The 27,293-nt window shown below is 36.3% G+C and overlaps 1 protein-coding gene across 1 annotated transcript; it reads right to left on the bottom strand.

Annotated features, from left to right (window-relative positions):
- Positions 1-916: 916 nt before the first annotated feature.
- On the bottom strand, positions 917-26,957 carry LOC123529808 (ATP synthase subunit gamma, mitochondrial-like). The gene is made up of 7 exons (XM_045310340.2): positions 26,836-26,957; positions 19,558-19,592; positions 15,025-15,156; positions 13,945-14,152; positions 5,780-5,923; positions 3,798-4,018; positions 917-1,365 (listed from the first exon to the last, which is right to left on the bottom strand). Exons 1-7 carry the CDS (start codon positions 26,871-26,873, stop codon positions 1,265-1,267), a joined length of 879 nt encoding a protein of 292 aa, XP_045166275.1. The 5' UTR covers positions 26,874-26,957; the 3' UTR covers positions 917-1,264.
- Positions 26,958-27,293: the final 336 nt, after the last annotated feature.

The following is a 27,293-nucleotide window of genomic DNA, read 5'->3' as shown; positions in this document are numbered from 1 at the left end:
CTCTTGATCCAGCAAAAGCAGTCATCCTACATGATTTGGTTAGGCAGTATAGGGTGGTTGTGTATGCCCAACTTTCATCAGGATTACTTCAGATTTATTGCCTTTTGTTTACCAATGCATAAGTTCCCACATAAAGTTATTCATCAACGGATTTTCAGGAAATTTACACAAAAGAAGATCAAAACAGGGTGGTGGTGCAAGCACATCTTTCGTTTGGAATATCTTCAGTTACCACAGCGTTATTGCCCTTTAGTTAAAAAAAAATTGAAGTTACCAGTTGATGGATCTCAAATTTAATAGAAATATTAATCACTATAGGACGGTGGTGCAAGCGTAACTTTCGCCAGAATCTCTTCAGTTACTGCACAGTTATTTCCCATTGTTATATCTTTAATATTTTGGCCTGTTAGCCCGAACATTTTGGTTTATTTGGCGTTATTTGCTTAGTGCTTGTATACTAGAGTTGGATGGAATGTGTAAATTTATACAGGGATTCATAATGCATATTTTGTTATAGATTTTGTTCTGTAAAATAGCAATTAACATTTCACATTTTTTTATCCTGGAATTCTTCATCTGATAAAACTAGTAAAACTCTCATTAATTACTGCAAAATGACCGTATCATAAAAAGGATTTTCAGTCAATTTTTCATAAACTTGCAATTGCCAGACGGAATGATGGGAAAACCAAGCAGCAGTATATACGCTTCCCCCTTCTAGGCGCAAAACGACATAAAAGTCAAATTTGAAGTTTATAGGTACCACCTCAACCTTTGGAACAGCATCTTATTTCCTGCTGACCTAAGAGTTGGGAAAAAGCCGTCTTATATAGCCAGACATATAATATAAGACATTCAAAGCCTCCTAAATTTTAGACAGAACAGCAAAAGGAAAATTTAATGGTCCAACAACATCTTCCGTCTTCAAAATATTTTAATAACACATTTCCAATATATTCTATCACACATGGTTCACAGACCTGTTAACTAGCACTTCAATATTAATTTCCTTTTTTCTATATATCCCAAATACTGTATAAAATTCATTCCTTTTTCCATACTAAAAACAACACAACACTATGTGTCAATTATTTTCCGAACAGTTACACTTTTAGTTACACCGTTTCTCTAGTTAAATTTAACACTGCTTTTCAGAACCTTAAATAAGTCAGAAAAAGTCAACATGTGTTTTATCACATAGTTCATGTGTATGAAACTGTTCCTGATGACTACCTGTTTTATTAATGCCTACAAACCACCGTGATTACAAGGCGGCAGCCCCTGAGATGATTTCAATCAATTCTCTTGTGATGACAGCCTGTCTAGTTCTGTTGAAGGTCAATGTTAACTTGGCAATCATTTCCTCTGTAATTAAAAATAAATCCATTTGTTAACAAAATCTGTTGATTCCTGCTCTGACATCGATTCATTACTAATGAGAAAAGGAAGAAAAAATGCCAGGTTCATAACACTCAACAATTTTGACCTACTGAAGCTTTAAGATGCTCACCTGACCTTAACTTTAAATATATGTCACAACAAACTATCATTAAATGCAACAATTATGTTTAATAACAAAGTGTACCTCAGATACCCCCGTTTTAACTTGACCATAACTTCACAGAAAAATTCGGACTAAGTTTCATGAAGATCAAGTAGAAAATATGGCTTCCCGAGTGTTATTAAAGGTTTTTCTCTGGTTTGACCTAGTGGCCTAGTTTTTAAAGCTAGATAGCATAGTTTCAAGTATGACCTAGACTTCATGACAAACATTCTGATAAAAATTCATACAAAAATTGTGACCTCTGGATTGTTAAGGTTTTTCTACCATTTGGCCAAATGACATGTTTTTTTACCCTAGATGACTCTCTCAAATGTTCCTAGATTTCATAAAAACAAACATTCTGACCATGTCCTATATAGATCAGCTAGCAATTTTTCAGTTTATGGCCTCTAGAGTTTTTCTATGATTTGACATAATGACTTAGTTTTTAATCCCTGATGACCAAGTTTCTAACTTGCCCAAGACTTTATAGAGACAAAGATTCTGACAGTTCTAAAGTTTCATTTAATAAGATTAAGTCAAAAATTTTGTGTCTTCCAGTACATTAATAACAGTAGCAAGAGCTGTCTGTACACAGCACGCTTGACTTTTCATAGTGCTTGACTCTGAATTAGAGCTTTGCCAGTAAAAACTTTAACCAAAAAATGTTAAGAATGGGCATAACTCTATCTAAAATCAGAGTTATGGCAGGGTTCTCACTAGCAATTTCAAGTTGCAGTCCTGGGACTCCCAAAGCTGAAAAAGTTGCAGTCCCAACTACTGACTAGACTTTTCGTCAAAACACAGGCCTCTAATTTGTACTGTCAGATTAAATGTAGACCGACAGACATTTTGTAATCACAATTCTTCACCCAAATATTGTTAAGATGAGATAAAAAGGTAAAGGTAAAATAAGTAAAATGTAGTCAAAAATTAATGTTGGACAACCTCCCCCCCCCCCCCCCCCCCCACCCCTGCTGTTTCTGGGTTTCTGGTCTTCCTGGACGAAATCCTGTGAAATTATCAAGGTGGACAAAATCCCCCTTGTGAAAATATCAAGTTGGCCAAAATGCCTCGTGATAACTTTTTCTTAACCTTTTTATTTCAGAATGGAAACGTATATAAACATACAGTGAAAAGAAAATATATGAACAATTATTCTTATATTTTAATGCTTATTAAGAGCATAACGTTAAAACATTCGGTCTAAAATACATTAAGAATGCACAGTATGTCTATGATCAACATATTGATAAATGCTACTTCAGTAACATCAGCGATTTTGCAAAAAAATAATCACGTTACTAAGACCGACATCGACAGCATCTTAAAATTACTTGGACATTCATAATTAAGCGTAAATTATCACATTTTCTAAAAAAAAAAATCATCTTGAAAACTGCTTGGTAATTAGTACGTGAGAAAACAATCGAAGTTACTTCAAATACTACGTAATCCGTCGTAAACAATTAGAAATTGTCACCTATGCAATCATGCCGACAATCACATGTATATTCGAGTTGATCATACACATGCTATCTCGCGGTGTAGTGGAAACGGGCAAAGCTGATTGGCTATACGCGGCTATCGGTGACAAGCGAGTAACTCCGCCCACATATTTTGTTTTCGAGTCAAACCTTGTGTATTCGCAGGTTTACGTAATCCATTAATTTTCATTGCGTCTTACTGCAGAAACGTGCGTCTGGGGACTCCCAAGCTGCAATAAACACGCGTATACCAGGACCAATTATGCGTACAGGGACGCCGATTTCGGCGTTTCCGAGAACCCTGGTTATGGGGATTGTTTCTCCTGAAGTAGACTGAAAGTTGATAACTATTTTAAGTTTCAAGTCAAAACCTTTGATAATAACAGTGATATTTGACTATCAAAAACTTAAACCAAAAAAAAAAAACGATAAAAGGGGCATAACAGTCAAAATTCAAATCAGGGTTATGGGGATTGTTTCTCCTGGTGTAGACTTTGATAGTAAATAACAATTTTTAATTTAAAGTCAATAGCTTTGATCGTAACAAGAGATCATATTTGACTTTATCAAAAACTTTAACCAACGGCAAGTGCAATAGCTCTACCTTTTCTCCGAAAATACGAGCTAAAAATGGAAACAACGAACAACAACAGACACAGGTGTATCACAAAAGCTCACCTAGAACACTCTGGTCAGATAAGCTAAAATGTCACAAATTTCCCTATGAAAGTGGTGTAACTGTTTAGCTACGGAGACTAGAATCTTACCTGCGTTCTTGCTGGCCGAGTCCATAGCTGTCATTCTGGAGCTCTGTTCACTACAAGCTGCCTCCTTGAGAGTATAGTAGATACGGCTTGCCAACATGTACTCATTGTAACACTTGAGTACATCATCATCTACACTGTCGTATTCGGACAGCTTGGGAGCTGCTGCAACAACCTCCTCTGTGTAGAGAGGCAGTGCACTTGTATTGTATGATACCACATTCCTACAACAAAAGCAACACAAAATTACAGGAAATAAATACTGCAAAACAAAACAAAGTTTACTTTATATTTAATATTTTCTACGATTATCAGTTCTGACACATACACATACTAAGAAATGGCAGCAAACACAAATGCCCTGCTCCCCAAATTGCCCGTCAGTTGTGCATAAAAGAATGCTGTAACCTTGACCTTTGACCAAAACAATATGATCACTGAAGACGATCATGTTGTAAAGTCTGATGACTGCAGATCTAAGCCTTCTTCAGAACTGATAAAAACAAGAGCACTGCCTTGCGGGTGCTGACGCTCATCTGATTTTTTTTGTGTAATAGAAATATTGTCCTACCCATGATTTTCTAAGTCTAAAAAGGGCCATCATTCTTGCAAAAAGCAGGATAGAGTTATGTTTCTTGATGTTCAGTGTCCACTTATGATGGTGAAAAACTGTTGCAAGTTTTAAAGCAATAGCTTTGATAGTTTATGAGAAAAGTTGACTTAAACATAATACTCAACCAAGAAAATGATTTTCTAAGTCCAAAAGGGGCAATAATTATTGCAAAAAGCAGGATGGAGTTATGTTGCTTGCTGTACAGGGTCAGCTTATGATGGTCAACAAGTGTTGCAAGTTTCAAAGCAATAGCTTTGATAGTTTAAGAGAAAAAGTTGACCTAAACATAAAACTTAACTAAGAAATCTGATATTTTCTAAGTCCAAAAGGGGCCATAAATCTTGCAAAAAGCAGGATGGAGTTATGTTTCTTGCTGTACAGGGTCAACTTATGATGGTGAACAAGTGTTGCAAGTTTTAAAGCAATAGCTTTGATAGTTTAGGATAAAAGCTGACCTAAACATAAAAACTTAACCAAGAAAACTGATTTTCTAAGTCCAAAAGGGGCAATAAATCTTGCAAAAAGCAAGATGGAGTTATGTTTCTTGATGTACAGGGTCAGCTTATGATGGTGAACAAGTATTCCAAGTTTCAAAGCAATAGCTTTGATAGTTTAGGAGAAAAGTTGACCTAAACATAAAACTTAACCAAGAAATCTGATATTTTCTAAGTACAAAAGGGGCCATAAATCTTGCAAAAAGCAAGATGGAGTTATGTTTCTTGCTATACAGGGTCAGCTTATGATGGTGAACAAGTATTCCAAGTTTCAAAGCAATAGCTTTGATAGTTTAGGAGAAAAGCTGACCTAAACATAAAACTTAACCAGGCAACGCCGACGCCGACAACCGCTCAAGTGATGATAATAACTCATCATTTTTTTTTCAAAAAATCAGATGAGCTAAAAAGACCATTTTCCATCTAGAGGTCAATGTGACTGTTGCCCTTCTTACACCCAAAACAATAGCATGGTTTATACTGAACATCGAGACAAAATTCAAACACTTCGCAAGGCCTTTTCCATCACTTTTTTTTTTCAAATTTAGAAGGACTGCTTTTCAAGAAACCACATTGATTCTTGATATCATATTCTGAACAACATTATAAACTATTTCAAGCAAGATTTTATTCATCACACATTGTAAAATATAATTATACATTATTCAAAAGGTTAACCAGGCCTGTGTACCAAGACCTACATTATCAATGCTGCTTTTTGCTGAGTTTTTTCAGTGACTTAGCCACCATTCATAATACTTTACCATTACATTTGTGTCACATGTAGTGTAGAAATGAAACTACTAATCGTTGTATGCATAAGTCTTGACAATAAAATCCCAGCTGGTAATAGCAATATCTTATCAAAAATGTCCAACCTAAATTTGTTGAAATAGATAGTTCCAGAATCAAACTTGAATCCAGCATCTGTGATCTGTTCAGCAATGAAAGCTGCATCATTGAAGTTTGGCGGAGTCTTGCCCACATTGTTCATACTTAGTATAACATCTTTCCCATACAATCTAGCAAAAGAAAACTGTAGCATGTATTCATATCTACCTTCCACAATGCATGTATGTAATAATAACTAATCTTAACAAGTAACTAAAGTTTTTAAGATTGAGAAAGATCAGAATTTTAACATTGAATAGTTGTATGTAAATCATATATGTCAAAAGTACCTTCTGGAGGTCACTGTACATACTTTTTTTGTTCTTAGACATGATGTGACTCTGACTTTAGAGGTCATCTACTGACCATAAAATACTGAGTTGATGTGTCCTCCAGATACTGATTTAAAAAACAGATTTTCAGTTTCAGGATCACTGTGACCTTTATACACTAAACAACATAGAACATCTTTTAAACATACCGTATATTTCCGGCCATATGTCGACTTCGGCCATAAGACGAGAGCCTACTCTGGATAAAAAATCTTAGATTTTCAACTTGCCCCGACCATAAGTCGAGGGATGGATAGTTCTAGCATTTTAACAACTGCTATAGTACAAAATAATGTGAAAAAAATGTTTGTAGCAGGTTCTCTTTATAATTTTGCTCACGATTTTGTTACGTTTCCCCGATAATTAGTGCCGTAATAGTGTAAAAGTATACTGTTAGTTTTACAGTAAAGGCATATAATTAAACAAACAAAAATAAAAAATAAAACTTTCCTTTATTTTATTTCATTTTATGACCAATAAATGTGTTTATAACGATAGCCAAACATTTGTTAATTACCGTACAAACAAACATTAAAATACGCGATTAATAAGCGTGAAAGATTACCGAGTGAAAAAAAAATCAATAATCAGACACATGAACAAAATTATAGATTTGTAGTTCTACCTACGTTTCAGTGGTTTATCCATCAGTCATTAAAATCCATCAGACTCACTAACAGAATCACTATCGAGTATTATCTGCCAGTAATGACACTAAATCACAGGGATCAAGACCCTCATTGTCCTCTTTCATAAATTAATGATCCATTTAGTTAAAAAAAAACCTGATAAAATGCAATAAAACTGTCAACAACTCTCAGATGAAAAATCAATGCAGTTGCAGCAAATTATGTTGTCTTCTCCCCGCCCTCCGCTGTCAATCAAACTGCCCTTAGCCAACCAAAGATCGATAAAGGGCCATTGTTTTTCAGTGAGACATGACATTTATCTCGGCATACTTCAAAACAACACCTGGGATGTTGTTTACAACTTGTCAAGGCAATGAAAGTCTTTTGAAGCTGTAAATTTCAAAGCAAAGGGGAGTTGTACATTTGAAGGTTGTAACCGGTTAGAACTGATTGATTTAAATTGACTCTGATTAGCGAGATTAAAAATGTGGCAGTGGATCAGTCTAAGTGTACCATTAAACTGTTAATTGTTTGCCGATTGTGACAATAGGTGGTAAGATAATTAATGCCACCCCCCCCACCCCCCGGCATGTATCATTCGTTAAACAACAACAAAAATGGCATCAGAATGACATCAAGTTCTTAATTCAAACCAAAACTCTTCCTTTGTAACGATCTGTTAAACTTTATAGATTAAATGGCCAGTAATTATCGGCAATTTGTGAGATGCCTCTTGTCAGTTTTGTTGTTCACAGTTTTATCTCGGTTAAAGGTAATAGTCCATCTTTTATTAGTTTAATAAAATATACGATTTTTTCATTATTTTTTTTTTATCAAATACAATTAACTTTAGATAAAACTAATTTTGTTTAGTTACAGAACGTAACGGCAATCGTTGTTTTTAGCCAGACAATTAGTGCGCAAAGAGTAGTTTCCCTTTATCAAAATGGCGAAAATCATAACAAACTTATTAGAGATGCATAGTGCGCTGTGTTCGATCCGAAAATGGAGAGAGGACCATGACTGCGTTTGGTTATACAGCCAAAAGTCGACCCTTGACTTCAGGACTTATAATTTAGTCAAAAAACCTCGACGTATGGCCGGAAATATACGGTAGGCAGTTTGCCTAAGAAGTTTGGCTTCTGCAGGCTCAAGCATTCTTTAGATATCAATTGGTAAGTAAATGGTCTACCAACTAGAAAATGCTTTTGTAAAAAAGCGCATGTCTCCCCCAATGCAAAGTCCTATAGGCAAGAAGTCAATAGGGGTCAGGAGCGAAAGTCAAAGAGACACTGATGGTTGGCTGCAATAGGGATCATCTACTTGGCATGTCCAGTCATCCCGCTAAATTTCAACACTCGTGGCCTAGTGGTTCTCAAGTCACTGTTCAGGCTCCTGTGACCCTGACCTTTGATCAAGTGACCTCAAAAAAATAGGGGTCATCTACTCTGCATGTCCAATCATCCTATTAAGTTTCAACATTGTAGGTCAAGTGGTTCTCAAGTTATTTCCAAAAAATGATTTTACATGAACGGGCCACTGTGACCTTGACCTTAAATAGACTGACCCCAAAATCAATAGGGGTCATCTACTATACATGTTCAATCATCCTATGAAGTTTCAACATTCTGGGTCAAGTGGTTCTCAAGTTATTGATCAGAACTGGTTATCAATGTTCAGGCCCCTGAGACCTTGACCTTTAACGGAGTGACCCCAAAAACAATAAGGGTCATTTACTCTGCATGAACAATTATCCTATAAAGTTTCAACATTCTGGGTCGAGAGGTTCTCAAGTTATTGACTGGAAATGGTTTTCCATGTTCAGGCCCCTGTGGCATTGACCTTTAACAGAGTGACCCCAAAATCGTTAGGGGTCATCTACTCTTATGATCAATCATCCTATTAAGTTTCAACATTCTGGGTCAAGTGGTTCTCAAGTTACTGACCGGAAATGGTTTTCAATATTCAGGTCCGTGACCTTGACCTTTAATGGAGTGACCCAAAAATCGATAGGGGTCATCTACTTTGCATGTACAATCATCCTATGAAGTTTCAACATTCTGGGTCAAGTGGTTCTCCAGTTATTGATCAGAAATGGTTTTCAATGTTCAGGCCCCTGTGACCTTGACCTTTGACAGAGTGATCCCATAATCAATAAGGGTCATCTACTCTTTATGACCAATCATCCTATCAAGTTTCAACATTCTGGGTCAGGTGGTTCTCAAGTTATTGATCGGAAATGGTTTTCAATGTTCAGGCCCCTGTGACCTTGACCTTTGACAGAGTGACCCCAAAATCAATAGGGGTCATCTACTCTTCATGACCAATCATCCTATGAAGTTTCAACATTCTGGGTCAAGTGGTTCTCTAGTTATTGATCGGAAATGGTTTTCAATGTTCAGGCCCCTGTGACCTTGACCTTTGACGGAGTGACCCCAAAATCAATACGGGTCATCTACTCTTCATGACCAATCATCCTATGAAGTTTCAACATTCTGGGTCAAGTGGTTCTCTAGTTATTGATCAGAAATGGTTTTCAATGATCAGGCCCTATGTGACCTTGACCTTTGACAGAGTGATCCCAAAATCAATAGGGGTCATCTACTCTTCATGACCAATCATCCTATGAAGTTTCAACATTCTGGGTCAAGTGGTTCTCTAGTTATTGATCGGAAATGGTTTTCAATGTTCTGGCCCCTGTGACCTTGACCTTTGACGGAGTGACCCCAAAATCAATAGGGGTCATCTACTCTTCATGACCAATCATCCTATGAAGTTTCAACATTCTGGGTCAAGTGGTTCTCTAGTTATTGATCGGAAATGGTTTTCAATGTTCAGGCCCCTGTGACCTTGACCTTTGACGGAGTGACCCCAAAATCAATACGGGTCATCTACTCTTCATGACCAATCATCCTATGAAGTTTCAACATTCTGGGTCAAGTGGTTCTCTAGTTATTGATCAGAAATGGTTTTCAATGATCAGGCCCTATGTGACCTTGACCTTTGACAGAGTGATCCCAAAATCAATAGGGGTCATCTACTCTTCATGACCAATCATCCTATGAAGTTTCAACATTCTGGGTCAAGTGGTTCTCTAGTTATTGATCGGAAATGGTTTTCAATGTTCTGGCCCCTGTGACCTTGACCTTTGACGGAGTGACCCCAAAATCAATAGGGGTCATCTACTCTTCATGACCAATCATCCTATGAAGTTTCAACATTCTGGGTCAAGTGGTTCTCTAGTTATTGATCGGAAATGGTTTTCAATGTTCAGGCCCCTGTGACCTTGACCTTTGACAGAGTGACCCCAAAATCAATAGGGGTCATCTACTCTTCATGACCAATCATCCTATGAAGTTTCAACATTCTGGGTCAAGTGGTTCTCTAGTTATTGATCGGAAATGGTTTTCAATGTTCAGGCCCCTGTGACCTTGACCTTTGACAGAGTGACCCCAAAATCAATAGGGGTCATCTACTCTTCATGACCAATCATCCTATGAAGTTTCAACATTCTGGGTCAAGTGGTTCTCTAGTTATTGATCGGAAATGGTTTTCAATGTTCAGGCCCCTGTGACCTTGACCTTTGACGGAGTGACCCCAAAATCAATAGGGGTCATCTACTCTTCATGACCAATCATCCTATGAAGTTTCAACATTCTGGGTCAAGTGGTTCTCTAGTTATTGATCAGAAATGGTTTTCAATGATCAGGCCCCTGTGACCTTGACCTTTGACAGAGTGATCCCAAAATCAATAGGGGTCATCTACTCTTCATGACCAATCATCCTATTAAGTTTCAACATTCTGGGTCAAGTGGTTCTCTAGTTATTGATCGGAAATGGTTTTCAATGTTCTGGCCCCTGTGACCTTGACCTTTGACGGAGTGACCCCAAAATCAATAGGGGTCATCTACTCTTCATGACCAATCATCCTATGAAGTTTCAACATTCTGGGTCAAGTGGTTCTCTAGTTATTGATCGGAAATGGTTTTCAATGTTCAGGCCCCTGTGACCTTGACCTTTGACGGAGTGACCCCAAAATCAATAGGGGTCATCTACTCTTCATGACCAATCATCCTATGAAGTTTCAACATTCTGGGTCAAGTGGTTCTCTAGTTATTGATCGGAAATGGTTTTCAATGTTCAGGCCCCTGTGACCTTGACCTTTCACGGAGTGACCCCAAAAACAGTAGGGGTCGTCTACTCCAGCAGCCCTACAACCCTATGAAGTTTGAAGGTTCTAGGTCAAATGGTTCTCCAGTTATTGCTCGGAAATGAAGTGTGACGTACGGACGGATGGACGGACGGACGGACGGAAGGTTGGATGGACGGACAGGGCAAAAACAATATGTCTCCTAGGGGAGACATAAAAATAACAAACCAAATGGACAAAACAATTTTCCCCCTTCTTCCAAGGGGGGTTAAATATCAGCCTAAAGTACTTAACTTGCATGAAACAATATATTATTTCTAATTTGATTCACAAATTTAGTGTTTTACAAATAAAAGGTAACCTGGTATTTAAATAGAAAAGGAGCTAGGTTTTGTTTAGAAACAACACATCAGCAAATTTCTAAGAACAATTAAAGAAAATATCATGTTAAAATATGTTCTAGGAAAATATTTAAAGTAATGCTACTAAAACATCTTAGTTGCAAACAGAATACATTCTTTCATACCAGAAGTTCAAAAAGGACCATAATTTGCAAAAACAAGAGGACCATGATGGTCCTGAATCGCTCACCTCTTCCCACATGACCCAGTTTTTAGTATGACATCGTTTTTTTTTCTATTTTTAGACCTACTGACCTAGTTTTTGACAGCACGTGACCCAGTTTCGAACTTGACCTAGATATCATCAAGATGAACATTCAGACCAACTTTCATACAGATCCCATGAAAAATATGGCCTTTAAAGAGGTCACAAGGTTTTTCTATTTTTAGACCTACTGACCTAGTTTTTGAAGGCACGTGACCCAGTTTCGAACTTGACCTAGATATCATCAAGATGAACATTCTGACCAACTTTCATGAAGATCCCATGAAAAATGTGACCTCTAGAGTGGTCACAAGGTTTTTCTATTTTTAGACCTACTGACCTAGTTTTTGAAGGCACGTGACCCAGTTTCGAACTTGACCTAGATATCATCAAGATGAACATTCTGACCAACTTTCATAAAGATCCCATGAAAAATGTGACCTCTAGAGCGGTCACAAGGTTTTTCTATTTTTAGACCTACTGACCTAGTTTTTGACTGCACGTGACCCAGTTTCAAACTTGACCTAGATATCATCAAGATGAACATTCTGACCAACTTTCATGAAGATCCATGAAAAATGTGACCTCTAGAGCGTCACAAGGTTTTTCTATTTTTAGACCTACTGACCTAGTTTTTGACCGCACGTGACCCAGTTTCGAACCTGACCTAGATATCATCAAGATGAACATTCTGACCAACTTTCATAAAGATCCCATGAAAATGTGACCTCTAAAGTGGTCACAAGGTTTTTCTATTTTTAGACCTACTGACCTAGTTTTTGACTGCACGTGACCCAGTTTCGAACTTGACCTAGATATCATCAAGATGAACATTCTGACCAACTTTCATGAAGATCCCATGAAAAATGTGACCTCTAGAGTGGTCACAAGGTTTTTCTATTTTTAGACCTACTGACCTAGTTTTTGACCGCACATGACCCAGTTTCGAACTTGACCTAGATATCATCAAGATGAACATTCTGACCAATTTTCATGAAGATCCCATGAAAAATGTGACCTCTAGAGTGGTCACAAGGTTTTTCTATTTTTAGACCTACTGACCTAGTTTTTGACCGCACGTGACCCAGTTTCGAACTTGACCTAGATATTATCAAGATGAACATTCTGACCAACTTTCATGAAGATCCCATGAAAAATGTGACCTCTAGAGTGGTCACAAGGTTTTTCTATTTTTAGACCTACTGACCTAGTTTTTGACCGCACGTGACCCAGTTTCGAACTTGACCTCGATATCATCAAGATGAACATTCTGACCAATTTTCATGAAGATCCCATGAAAAATGTGACCTCTAGAGTGGTCACAAGGTTTTTCTATTTTTAGACCTACTGACCTAGTTTTTGACCGCACGTGACCCAGTTTCAAACTTGACCTAGATATCATCAAGATGAACATTCTGACCAACTTTCATGAAGATCCCATGAAAAATGTGACCTCTAGAGTGGTCACAAGGTTTTTCTATTTTTAGACCTACTGACCTAGTTTTTGACCGCACATGACCCAGTTTCGAACTTGACCTAGATATCATCAAGATGAACATTCTGACCAATTTTCATAAAGATCCCATGAAAAATGTGACCTCTAGAGTGGTCACAAGCAAAAAGTTTACGGACGGACGGACGCACGGACGGACGGACGACGGACACTGCGCGATCACAAAAGCTCACCTTGTCACTTTGTGACAGGTGAGCTAAAAAATAAACCAGGAGTACTTTAGTTAAAAGTTAAAATCCAGTATGTTCTTTCCAGTTTTTGGTGGTGAAGATCCCAGGTGCCCCACTATATTATTTCTTTCCGTTATGGGTGGATACCTTGGTAGAATCACAGACCTTCCCTAAACAAGCTGTATGACTTCTTCACATGAAAGGATTTTAAAATCAAAGTGAGATTTGCAAACCCCAAGCATTAAGGAACCAATGTTTTGAAATCAGCAACATGCATCAGTCAGCCACAGATGGTCCTTTTCTAAGTCAGAAAAAAAGCCATAATTTACACACACAAAAATCAACAATATTGTATTTGGCTATAATGTAAGCATGTTTGATGAGTAGGAAGCCTTGTATGAAGTTTAAATCCAATACAGCAGTTATTGCTGAGATATTGATAGTGACTTGCACATAAAACTTTAACAAAAGTTTCAAAGTAGAAACTGGCCATAATTTATACTGGTTTAAACCTCAATTTATTGCATTTGTTTATAACAGTAGGTATGATGATTGGGTAGTTTCAAAACACTCAAAACAATGGTTACTGAGAAATGGCCTTGCATGCAAAACTTTCACCAAGGTGTGATACTGGTGCGCTCGTGAGCAAAACAGCCCTCATAATTCTTTGAATAGTAGAACTACAAATAGCCAGTGAACACACTATCTTAAATGTCTAAAGAGACTCTTTCTGACCAAGTGGTTGAACAAACCTCTGTAAGATACTCCTGGCCTTGTCCCCAATGAGTATCAGCTTGGTCTCGACATTGGTATCCTTGTTGGCAAGTCTTGCCTTTATAGCTCTACATACATTAGAGTGTACACCACCACACAAGCCTCTGTCTGATGACATAGCAACAATCAACTCCTTCTTTTTTCCCTCAACCTCAGTTTCCTCTGGTGCTATCTTCTCAAAAAACGCTAGACAAAAAAAGTTATAAAATTTATATTTATTTACTTAAAACAAAACTTTCAGTATATAAAAACAGACAGTTAACTGAATAATTTGGTCAAACTGAACAGTTTATACATGTACAATGAGTCCCTGTTTTTTTTATTTCTAGACTGATTTGAGCCAGTTACAGAAATAGATATACCAGTATTAGGCTTAGAGTCATACTGACACAGTTTTGGTCACATGGCAACTGTTCCAGCTCAGTGGGGGATTCATCAAGTATTCATCATGGATGGATACTTTGGAAGAAACACTGACCTTTCATAAACCAGCTAGATGGCTTCCTTGCATAAAAAAATTGTACACCTCAAGGCTCAAGCAAAGGTTTCCAATCCACATTAGTGATGGTCAAGTGCTTCAACGTAAGCAACCTTAACCACTCTACTAGAGGCCCCTTAGAGAAAAAGGAGAAATCCATAAAATGCAATATTCAAAATGAGAAACATCCATCTCAAACAAATTTGACAGCTTAACCCTTAGCCTGCTGGCGGCAAGTGATTCTGCCTTTGCGACCAGTGCAGACCAAGATCAGCCTGCACATCCGTGCTGTTTGCTATTCAGTTAGTATCTTTTTGGATAGCACCCCTTTTAACAGTTAATGGTACTGTCCAAATCTAAAGATGGACAAGTTCATTATAGAAATTTAGCAGGGTAAGGGTTAATACATAAACATCTATTTAATGTCTGACAGAAATGCAATCCGATGATGGGGACAGACCTGTATATGAATCATATAATCATTATAATGCTGACACTGTAGACACTAAAATGTTGCGACAAAAACAGTTCAGTATGATGAAGTAAGAAACTGGGATGGAGTATTAAACTTGCAACACACCTTCTGCCCCGGCTCCATATGATCGTGCTGGTCTCAAGTCTCTTTCTGCTCGAGCGTATTTGGCAGCTGACACCATCTTCATTGATTTTGTAATCTTCTGGATATTTTGAACAGACTTCAAACGCATCCGAACTGGAATATTTTTGTAAATAATCAGGAATATGAAACACAAGCAGTCTTTTTAGTTTTGAGGGAATGGTGACAGGGCCGATAGGAGTTGAATATTGTGCCATAACAAATAAATCTGGGGAAAAATTTAGGGCTGTCATTGATTGGGTCTTAGGCATATCGACAATACCGATATATCAGAAGACAAATATCGACGATACATCGATATACCGATTATTAAGTTAGATTAACAACAACCTTTTAGTTCATATGCATGCTATATACCGTCCTGTAAAAGCTATTTTTAGTTTTATTGCATACTTATCATATTACTGTTTGATTGTGTTGTATTTGTATTTATGAAATAAAAGAAATAAAAATTAATAAAATCTTTCATTTGTATTTTGCCTTCACTTCTCTTTTACATTTATCTAAATGTACAATTTTGTGAACTTAATTGTTTTTGAGGGTCTGGGTGTTTATCTGGATAGTTTTTTCTCTCTGTAAAATATCGATTTTTGAAAATGGGAATCGATAATCAATCGACAAAAATATATCGTTGATACATCGATATCGTTTCTATCGATGACAGCCCTAGAAAAATTACATGGTGATAAAACAAGATTTTTCATACATATGTTACACTCAAGAAAAAGATGACTTAAAAGCACACCGTCTTGTATTTAAAATATTATGGCTTACATCATTAGGTAATCTACTACGAGTTTTGGTAGTATTAAAAACACTTTGTTAAAACTTTGGGAGAAAACACTTCTTTGCATTTGGAATGTGGAGATAGTACCTAAACTTTTAAACCGTGAAAAGGAATTAAACAATTAACTTCAGTTGTTTAAATATAACATTTAAGATGGAATATAATTGATTTGATCATTCTGAAGCATGTTGCTTAAGATTTTCTTAAACTTTTTGTTTAATCTCCATGTATCCCCTCTTGCAGATAGTCCTGCCTATCAAGTCATGATCAATATTTAATTCCCAATTATACCCGGATTATTGCGGGAAGAACTTAATGCCAAAAAATGTCAAATATATTATTATTGTATGACATCAGAAAATGTTTTAAATCTAATAAAATAATTTCAGATCCGCTACCAGTATTTAAGCTGAAATTTAGATATAATGTTATTTCTACCATATCACACATCCCATATAAAAACAAGAGGACCATGATGGTCCTGAATCGCTCACCTGTCTCCACATGACCCAATTTTCATAAAGATCCATTGAAAAATATGGCTTCTAGAGAGGTCACAAGGTTTTTCTATTATCTGACCTAATGACCTAGTTTTTGAAGGCACATGACCCAGTTCTGATCTTGACCTAGATATTATCAAGGTGAACATTCTAACCAATTTCCATGAAGATCTCATGAAGAGTATGGCCTCTAGAGAGGTCACAAGGTTTTTCTATTTTTATACCTACTGACCTAATTTTGGCAACATGTGACCCAGTTTCAAATTTTATCTAGATATCATCAAGGTGAACATTCAGACAAAATTTCATGAAGATCCATTGAAAAATATGGCCTCTAAGAGTGGTCAAAAGGTTTTTCTATATTTAGACCTACTGACCTAGTTTTTGACCTTAGTTGACCCAGTTTCGAACTTGACCTAGATATCATCAAGATGAATATTCAGACCAACTTCCATACAGATCCCATAAAAAATATTGCCTCTAGAGAGGTCACAAGGTTTTTTCATTATTTGACCTACTGACCTAGTTTTAGATGGCATGTGACCCAGTTTCGAACTTGACCTAGATGTCATCAAGGTGAACATTCTGACCAATTTTCATGAAGATCCATTGAAAAGTATGGCTTCTAGAGAGGTCACAAGATTTTTCTATTTTTAGACCTACTGAACTACTTTTTGACCACAACTGACCCAGTTTCAAACCTGACCTAGATATCATCAAGATGAACATTCAGACCAACTTTTATACAGATCCCATGAAAAATATGGCCTCTAGAGAGGTCACAAGGATTTTTCATTATTTGACCTACTGACCTACTTTTTGAAAACACGTGACCCACTTTCGAACTTGACCAAGATATAATCAAGGTGAACATTCTGACCAATTTTTATGAAGATCTATTCATAAGTATGGCCTCCAGAGAGGTCACAAGGTTTTTCTGTTTTTAGACCTACTGACCTAGTTTTTGACCGCACGTGACCCAGTTTCGAACTTGACCTCGATATCATCAAGATGAACATTCAGACCAACTTTCATACAGATCCCATGAAAAATATGGCCTTTAGAGAGGTCACAAGGTTTTTCTATTATTTGACCTACTGACCTAGTTTTTGATGGCACATGACCCAGTTTCAAACTTGACCTAGATATCATCAAGGTGAACATTCTGACCAATTTTCATGAAGATCTTGTGAAATATATGGCCTCTAGAGAGGTCACAAGGTTTTTCTATTTTTAGACCTACTGACCTAGTTTTTGACTGCACGTGACCCAGTTTCGAACTTGACCTAGATATTATCAAGCTGAACATTCAGACCAATTTTCATAAAGATCCCATGAAAAATGTGACCTCTAGAGTGGTCACAAGCAAAAGTTTACGCACGGACGGACGACGGACGCTGCGCGATCACAAAAGCTCACCTTGCCACTTTGTGACAGGTGAGCTAACAAGAAAGAACTCTTCAACATTTACCATGAAATTTAAAATTACAACAATTGAATGAAATGACTTACCACTAAGTTTTTTACCATACAGTTACTTCATTCTTCCTATTATTAAATTGTGTCATACAGATGTACAGGTTAATGCAGGGAAGGATTATTATTTGTGTCACTGACTGATCTCTAGTTATATGTCTATGGAATGGAGCTGAATTTAATTTAATTTTGGTCCCAGCAAGTTCAAAAATACTGAATATGGGTCAATAACCTTAATTAAAATTTTCTTATAAATGAACACTTCCATATGTTACAACAATGAACTGGACAGACAAGACTTGAATGGTGGTGATACTAATGTTATATGCCTAAAATCTCTGACTTGATTCTAAAATCCAGCAGTGACTGGGAAACCCATGCGCCATGCGCCATAGTCACATAAAAATGAAAAATGTCTCACGAGTTTAAGCGCTGGTGCGCCCTGCGTCGCATAAAAACGCGAAAGGACGAAATTTCGAATATTTTGGAGTACGAATCTGATGTAAAGGGACGTAACTTGTGTGCGTAATTAAAGCGCTTCCGGTATTGAGAAACGTTTGTTTTGGGAGAATATTTCTTTCAAGTCTTCATTTTTATGTAAGTTTTCAAGCATGACCTCCAGAAAGAGAAAATTGTTGCCCATTAAAGGTCAACAGAAGTTACCATTTAATTTTATGCAAAAGGATGTCAACAAAACGAGGCACCGAAAAATGACATGAATTTTTTATTTATCCGAGACCGAGCCTACTGAGGTTGATCAAGAAAAGTCTAGTCAGTCAGAGCCTGAAACAACTGCATCTACTTAAAAACACATTAGAAAAATTCAATCTAATTGGTTTAAACTCTGGCCTTTGGCTATATGAATCTGATGGTGTTTTATATTGTAAACCATGTGTTGATAACAAGAAGAAAAACAATTTTATGTCCGATATAAGCTTCAAGCTTATTTTGTAACTTTTATATATAACCGACGTTAAATAAATATTATTTTATCTTATCTGAACTGGTTGCTCTATATATAAAACCACATCAATCATGATCAATGACAAAACATGAAGCTCTCTCTGACCATGTTAATGCAACTGAGGCACCAAAACTTGCTATTGAATTTCAGCAGGTAGTCCAGCAATCACACTCTTTAGAAGATAAAGCTGTTTTAAAGTGTATAAAAACAGTATTATGGTTAGGTGTAAGGTTCTTTGTGTTGGTTTTTTAAATGACGTACACTCAAGTCTGAAAAGTATTAAATGTCACTTTATTTGCCATTGTTTTGAAATTCATAAATGATTGAAAATAAAGCTGTGAAGCTGTCACAGTGTTAAGTTACTATCACATGTAAGAGGTACTTTAATCTGCAAAGATACTGATTCCCAGAACACAAGTCGCAACTGTCTCATACTCATAGAAATTTCCGAATGTCACATAAAATTTTCAAATGTCTCATAACTTTTTATGTATGACGAGACATTGTCCCATAGACAAAAATTCTTTCCCAGTCACTGATCCAGCATAATGTTATTACATAAAAAGATCTGGTTCTTTCCTTTTTGTTTGTGGAATGATATCATTTATAGTTCTTTGACTTAAGAGCTTGCAGCTTACAAATCATTTTGGCCCGACTGCAAAAATTAACACAGGAAAAACTCATAGCTTATTAACAGGTTACTACAAGTTTAAATTATTCTCAAAGTTATAATTAAAATGACTTTGCAATTTATAAACAGGAAAACTCACTTTCTTTCAATGTGGCCATCCCTCGCACCTGGGTGCTGGAAAAGAAAAACATAACTTAAGTTTCATGTGATTTTAATTATCATGCAAAATAAAACTTACAACTTATTTTACAGAAACTTTATAAGTGAAAATTATCTTCAGCAAACTAAATCAAGCCCTCATATATTACAGTTATTTGAACTAGAGCTATCACTAAAGGTGATGAATGTACCCCCCGCATGCACTGACACAGTACATTGCAATTTGACACACACAAGATTGCATAATTATGTGGACTGTATGTATATAGACTGTACGTATACATAATACAGTATAGTAACAAAAAACAAAGTCCCATAACTATGCAGAATATATATCTAAAAGAATGTAACATGCACAATGCACAACTAGGGTTGGTACTGATCACTTGTGTGAAGTTTCATTAAATTGTGTGCAAGGGTTTGGAAGATTAGGCACACACACTGCATATGCAGACTGTATGTCATACGTCCCAGATTGTCCGGGATTGTCCCGGAAATCACATACTCGTCACGGTGTCCCGGACAGTGTTGAAATGTCCCGGAAAATTAAAAATACAGAAAACAAAAATAACCCACCCCAAAACTAGTTTTTTTAGTCTATAAATTGTTGAATTTTTATTTAATAAAACACAATAAACAGTCCCTGGTGTCACACTGTTTATTCCTAATTATCCGATAATCAGTTTCATGCCCTCGAGCGGGACACATCTCGATTAAGCCTGCTCCGATCAACACTCATATTGAACGCGCCCTGCGATCTTTTGATGACCCAGATTAATTTACAGTCAGTTATTTTGAAGACCCTGATTATGAATTGACAAAATTATACAATCGATATTAACAGTTTTATGATAATTTAATATTAGGAACAATAGCCGAAAATCTCGTTGTTTTTAGCACGTAGGCAGTGAAGCTACATGTAGCCTTGATTGGAAGAAATGGCAGAAAACGGTCAATTAAACGATAATTATTTTAAAAGGTTGTAATCTTTTAAAATGTAGATTGATTGTCACACATATTCTAAATTAAACTTTTGACTATTGAATGCCTTTGCCGACTGATCCATGAAAATTGACCAAACCCGATATATTTTATATCGATTTTATCTACAAGATTTATTTTATTCCTTTGAGGATTCCATTTTATTAATGATTAGATAAACGTTTAAGCTTTAAAATGATACCAAATAAGCTGGATTTTAAATCACGATGACCAGGTTAATTCTTCGTATGTAGCAAGTCTCCTAATTCAGTTCACCTCGGGAACGCAACCAATTCACGTGCCGAACTATAGACTTGAATTACCCTATTTACCTCCCTTAGAAAGCTAGACGACATTTGCAGCAACTTATTCCTAAGCGAGGGAACAATGTTTATTTCAGGAAACTGCATGTAATTTTATGATATTTATGCATGAAACAGACGAATACTAATGTCACGGTGTATGTCCCGGACAAAGAGCAAAAATCCCGGAAATTTTAACTCAGAATCCTGGATATGTCCTGAAAAATTATGGCATGTATGCTGTATGTAAATAGTATGTTAACAAGAAACAAAGTCCCATAAACAAGTTTTGTTGTTTAAAGAACTTTACATGCCCCATGCACAACTACAGTTGTTACTGATCACTTGTGTGAAGTTTCAGTAAATTGTGTCAAGTGGATGAGGAAAGATGGTGTGCACAAGATTGTGTCTATGTATATAGTATAGTAGCAAAAAACAAAGTCCCATAACTCTGCAAGTTTTTTTTTCTGAAAGTACCTAACATGCCCCATGCACAACTACTGTTGTTACTGATCACTTGTGTGAAGTTTCATTAAATTGTGTCAAGTGGATGAGGAGAGACGGTGCGCACAAGATTGTGTCTATGTATGTTGTATAGTAACAAAAAACAAACTCCCGTAACTCTGCATTTTTTTTTCTGAAAGTACCTAACATGCCCCATGTTAAACTTCTTTAACAGTTGTTATTGATCACTTGTGTGAAGTTTCATTAAATTGTGTCAAGGGGATGAGGAGAGATGGTACGCTCAAGACTGTGTCTACAGACAGACAGACAGACAACCTGAAACCAGTATACCCCCCGTACCATAATCCTAGCCACTGCCTATTATTTATCAAATTTGCAATCGTACTTTTCCCGGGATTAAAGCGTTTTAAATACTTCTGAAATACTTGCGACTGAAAAGTAAAGAAATCAGTTGAAAAATATATCGGTTCAATTGACTTCAGTACGGCAGTACAATATAATACAAAACTGCCGTACGAATAGCCACCTGCGGGCAATAATTTTCACTATTCGTACTGAAGAGCCAAACGTACAGCCTGCATAATTTGTTTTCAAAAAAAATTGATTAAAAATATATAAACGGACAGTCGGAATCATTTAAAATGATGAAATCATAGCCAGACAGTCACAATTCCTTGTTTGAAAAGGAAAGTTAGGTTTCTGTACGAAGATCGTTTCTGCTCAGGTATGAACAACATTCTGCTGAAGATTCTTGTCGCTAAAAAAGTTTAGCCACAGGAGTCTGAAATTCTATCAATAAGACCATAGAAGTCTATCTTTACAAAAAATACCCCCTTTATATATAAAATAAACACCAGGAATGAAACGTCAAAAACCCAGGGTCCCCTGAAAATACGCACGGAATGCAGGGTGATCACAATTTAGCGAGCGTGGTGAAGAAATAACACTAAAATACACCTACCACACTCGACAGTATTCAAATCTGATACACTTAACAAGAGTAATCAGACATTTTCTGAGATTTTCCAAGATTTTCAGCTGTCGCCGAAGCCATTCGCTGACGTCACAACAATAACAACAATAACAGCGCTGGGATAAAATTAGAAAGTAGCAATTCCCGTACTGTCTTACCTTCAAATTACATAACACACATTTTCATATTTCTCTATTCATATAAAAAAAGTCATTGTACACCAAGAATCAAATTTTACTACTGAAATTTAGATATTCCGCTGCAACGAAAAATGGATTATCCCAAGAGTAACCTCCCTTTACGGGTTTTCCAATCAAATTTTGTAAATTATCTTTTTATTGCAAAAGGAATCTAGGGGATATTATAGACTGATGTAAACATATAAATATTCTAATACTTATTTATGCCTGCTTCTTGTCAATTGACCCTTCCTGTGGTTTCGATCCCTTAGCATTTTCCGAAATAACGCACGAGACGCATCTGACATCAGCCAAGTACCGGTTACGTTCTATACGTCGAAGATTCACTTAATCGTAAAACGCGAATTTATCACTCAACATGCGCAAAAAGCAGATAAATCATCAAACAAATGGTTGAGACAGCATATATTCGACCTTAATTTCATCTAAATTCCCGATTATTTGCCATTAAATCATTGAAGTTTCTATTTAATTTTCGCTATACTTTCTTCCACGCAACCGTACTCTTGCAGGTGTGTATTGATTTTTCAGCCGGTAGTTGCTTCCCTTTCAAAAACCCCGTATATTACCGTTAAATTCATACTTACTAGTCTGCCATTTTTAATGCAAAATGCGGCGAGCGGCTGACGTTTTCGTGGGTTGTTGGGTCATGCAATTGTCCGCGCACCTGCTCTTTTGACTCTAAATTTCTTGATTTTGCTTTGAATCTTATTTAATAATACATTTTGTTGCATAATGCCAGTATTTTTGATTTTTCAACCAACTAATTGGTGTCTTATAGAGGGTCAAACGAAATAAGGCTGCAGTGCCTAAAACTAATTTCTTCGTCCAGAAACTAATCATCCAGTTGACATGTGTTTTTAAAAAGTTACACTTTCCAGTTTGTACATCGTCACACTGGCCATAGCTTTATCAGATCAAGTGGTTCCAACGTTGTTTGAGTGGTGAATTTTACGCCGATCAGATGGAGAAATATGGCCGATACTACAAATTTTCGGTATTGTAAGTATGATTTAAAGGAATTTCTACCCGTTAAATAAGCAATCAAATGAAAACGATGGGTGCACCTGGAGCGCAAATGTGTCTATGTTTTAGCACATGTGTCTATTTAGCTTAGATTTGTGCCGTTTATTCAAACACTTCTGTACAGTCCGACGGGGGAAGGAGATTTTTGACAGTTTTTGAAAATATCGCCTCAAATATAGTGTTTATTGGGAGCAAGTAACTGTTAAAACACTTTTTATGTAAAGGGCTATCTCTTAAAACAAAGCGTGTGTATTTTCATAGAATTATTCAGGGTTGTTTCTGAACAATCGGCCGAAAACCTAATGCAACGCCGTTTCGAGTGGGTCGCCATGCAACGCAATCAAGTGGATACCGTTCTGTGTCTTACTTGATTAGTCTCATCCGTCTTAAAAACAGTCATTAAAGCCTAACAATGAATAAATTTAGAGAGTTTTATATCATTATAATGATCCCGCCATTTCTAATATCTTGTACTAAATATATATAATACATTTTATGCTCGCTTAACATTTAACATATTTTTGCGGACATTGTCAAACAAACATCAACACAAAAACATAAAGCAAGGACGAACATCGAACAATAACATTAAGTAAATAATAGTAATAATTCGTAAAAACAAGAACCAGTTCAAGGATATTTATCTCCCCACGAATGGTACTGAACAGCATGCCAAAAGCGGGTTGACTCTTTAAATCAGTATAGTTACAGCGGGTTATTTTTTAGTCCCTTAAAACCAATACATTGCGATTTTATTACTGATTTGTTGTGCATTTAAGCTGTTCATACAAAATAAATAAAGTTTGGTTCATGATAAAAGTATTGATCAGTTGTTTGTACATATTTTCATTCATATTCCCGGTGTAGCGTTCATTTATTTTCAGAGAGATAAATCACAGAGAACGTTAAAACTGGCCAGTGAAAAGACAAGATTTTATTTGTCCTCCATAAAACAGAAACAACGTAATAAACCTCTATGGTCGCCTTTCAAACACAAAAATACAAATGAAATACAGACACCAATGAAAGGAGATAAACGGACTTGCAGTACTAAGAGAGACGTGGCTTCATGGAGCGGATTTCAATATAAGTTTTAAGTAGCTGGTTTTCCAATCCATTCGATTAAAAATTCCTTTGTTTGTTTGTACTATCTTGATTGATGTATGTCTTTTTATCAAATTTTGTTAATTTAAATATAGTACTCATGTTTGTATATATAATTTGTGGAAATAGATATAGTTTTAACTTAGAGAGACGTGTTACAGTTGTACTATTTAACTGTCTCCAACAAAACGTTTTTTTTTCATTGATGTCTGTATTTCATTTGTATTTTCATTTTTAAACGGCAACCATAGAATTTTATTACATCGTTTCTGTTTTATGGAGGACAAATAAAATCATGCTTTTCCCTACCCAATTTTAACGGTCTCTGCGATTTATCTCTCTGAAAATAAATGGACGTTTCACAAGAAATATGAATGAAAATATATACAAACAACTGATCAATACTTTTATCATGGACCAAATTTTATTTATTTTGTATGAACAGCTTAAATGCACAACAAATCTGTAATGAAATCGCAATGTATTGGTTTTAAGAGACTAAAAGTAACCAACTATAACTATACTGATTTAAAGAGTCAACCCGCCTTTGGCATGCTGTTCAGTACCATTCGTGGGGGAGATAAATATCCTTGAACTCGTTCTTGTTTTAACGAACTAATACTATTATTTACTTAATGATATTGTTCGATGTTCATCCTTGCTTTATGTTTTTGTGTTGATGATTTTTGACAATGTCCGCAAAAAATCTGTTAAATGTTAAGCGAGCATGAAAATGTAAAAGTACAATTTATTAGAAATGGCGGGATCATTATGGTGATATAAAACTCTCCAAATTAATTTATTCATTGTTAGGCTTTGAAAATAATGACTGTTTTTAAGACGGATAAGACTTCGCAAGTAAGACACAGAACGGTATTCACTTGATTGCGTTGCATAGCGACCCACTCGAAACGGCGTTGCATTAGGTTTTCGGCCGATTGTTCAGAAACAACCCTGAATAATTCTATGAAAATACACACGCTTTGTTTTAAGAGATAGCCCTTTACATAAAAAGTGTTTTAACAGTTACTTGCTCCCAATAAACACTATATTTGAGGCGATATTTTCAAAAACTGTCAAAAATCTCCTTCCCCCGTCGGACTGTACAGAAGTGTTTGAATAAACAGCACAAATCTCAGCTAAATAGACACATGTGCTAAAACATAGATACATTTGCGCTCCAGGTGCACCCATCGTTTTCATTTGATTGCTTATTTAACGGGTAGAAATTCCTTTAAATCATACTTACAATACCGGAAATTTGTAGTATCGGCCATATTTCTCCATCTGATCGGCGTAAAATTCACCGCTCAAACAACGTTGGAACCACTTGATCTGATAAAGCTATGGCCAGTGTGATCGTTATTTTACAATTCTACATACAAGTGGCTTCAGGATGGAATGAACAAAGTGAACTGTGCGGTAAATACTAATTTTTCACGTTAAACAAGACTTTCTACACATAAGCATTCAGAGGGTGCGAATTAACAAGAAAGCTTTTTAGTGATTCAGACCGATGACATGGCTGGTTTTATGTATGCATAATTTATATATTTTATATTTCTTTGTGTTTTAAGCTATTTATATCTTTGAAGGAATGCCCAAAATATACTTTGACCTAATTTTGACCCTCGCACATGTCTTTGTTAATGCGCATGCGCAGAAGGAAGTGTTAAGGGGATCGAAACTACAGCATAACAGGCTACTCGATGTACAAATTTTAAAGGATAAAATAAGTATTTTATCTTTATCCCGGCGCTGTAACTGTTGTTATTGTTGTGACGTCAGCGAATGGCTTCGGCAACAGCTGAAAATCTTGGAAAATCTCTGATTACTCTTGTTAAGTGTATCAGATTTGAATACTGTTGAGTGTGGTAGGTGTATTTTAGTGTTATTTCTTCACCACGCTCCCTAAATTGTGATCACCCTGCGTTCCGTGCGTATTTTCTGGGGACACTGGGTTTTTGACGTTTCATTCCTGGTGTTTATTTTATATATATCGGGGGAATTTTTTGTAAAAATAGACTTTTATGGTCTTATTGATAGAATTTCAGACTCCTGTGGTTTAGCTAGGGAATGACCTTGAGCTTAACATGGATTTTCACAGAAACAATGACAGATTGAATGTTGAATGGGCCTCGAGCATTTAGGGGCATTTTAGTCTTTTGTTGTGGCTATGTCACGAGATTGATTAACGTCTACTTTACCAGGGAGCCACAAAAACTTGAGCACTTCTGGAGAACATGTCGGCTTCGTTTGCACGTTCTCAAATCGAGGCTGTTGTGTTCTGTCTTCATAAGAATATATAACAGTAAAGATACAAAATTGTAGGCATAAAAACGCTAGATCTTGTGTTTAAGGCTGAACACCACTAAATCCAGCTGTTCTTTATTTCATATAAAATCCACTCACTTCATAACGGTGTTTCGACATTTTCTAGCATATCAGATTTTCAGAGACTTATATTCCCATAAAGAACTAGATCGCTACTTTAGAAAAACAAAAAGAGAAGGGGGTGTTAACTTTTATATAAGAAAACTACAGTTCGTTAAATACAACCCGCTGAATTTACTACTTTTCGCTTCTTTCAATTTCTCTTTTCGTGACATTAAATTCTTACGCCGCCATTTTTATCTAGCATGCGATAGGAACATGCCGATTTCAG

This window comes from Mercenaria mercenaria, chromosome 13, assembly GCF_021730395.1.
Source record: "Mercenaria mercenaria strain notata chromosome 13, MADL_Memer_1, whole genome shotgun sequence".
Taxonomy (NCBI): Eukaryota; Metazoa; Mollusca; class Bivalvia; order Venerida; family Veneridae; genus Mercenaria; species Mercenaria mercenaria.
The sequence above is the reverse complement of the archived record's forward strand: the minus strand, read 5'-3'. Positions and strand labels throughout refer to the sequence as shown.

Excerpts from the sequence above, each read along its gene's own strand:
- LOC123529808 (XM_045310340.2), bottom strand. The coding sequence starts at position 26,873 with ATGTTCTCCAGAAGTGCTCAAGTTTTTGTGGCTCCCTG. Across the intron at positions 15,157-19,557 it reads GATGGCCACATTGAAAGAAA|TTCGGATGCGTTTGAAGTCT; the intron begins GTGAGTTTTCCT and ends AAAATATTCCAG. Across the intron at positions 1,366-3,797 it reads CTCGGCCAGCAAGAACGCAG|AGGAAATGATTGCCAAGTTA; the intron begins GTAAGATTCTAG and ends TTTTAATTACAG.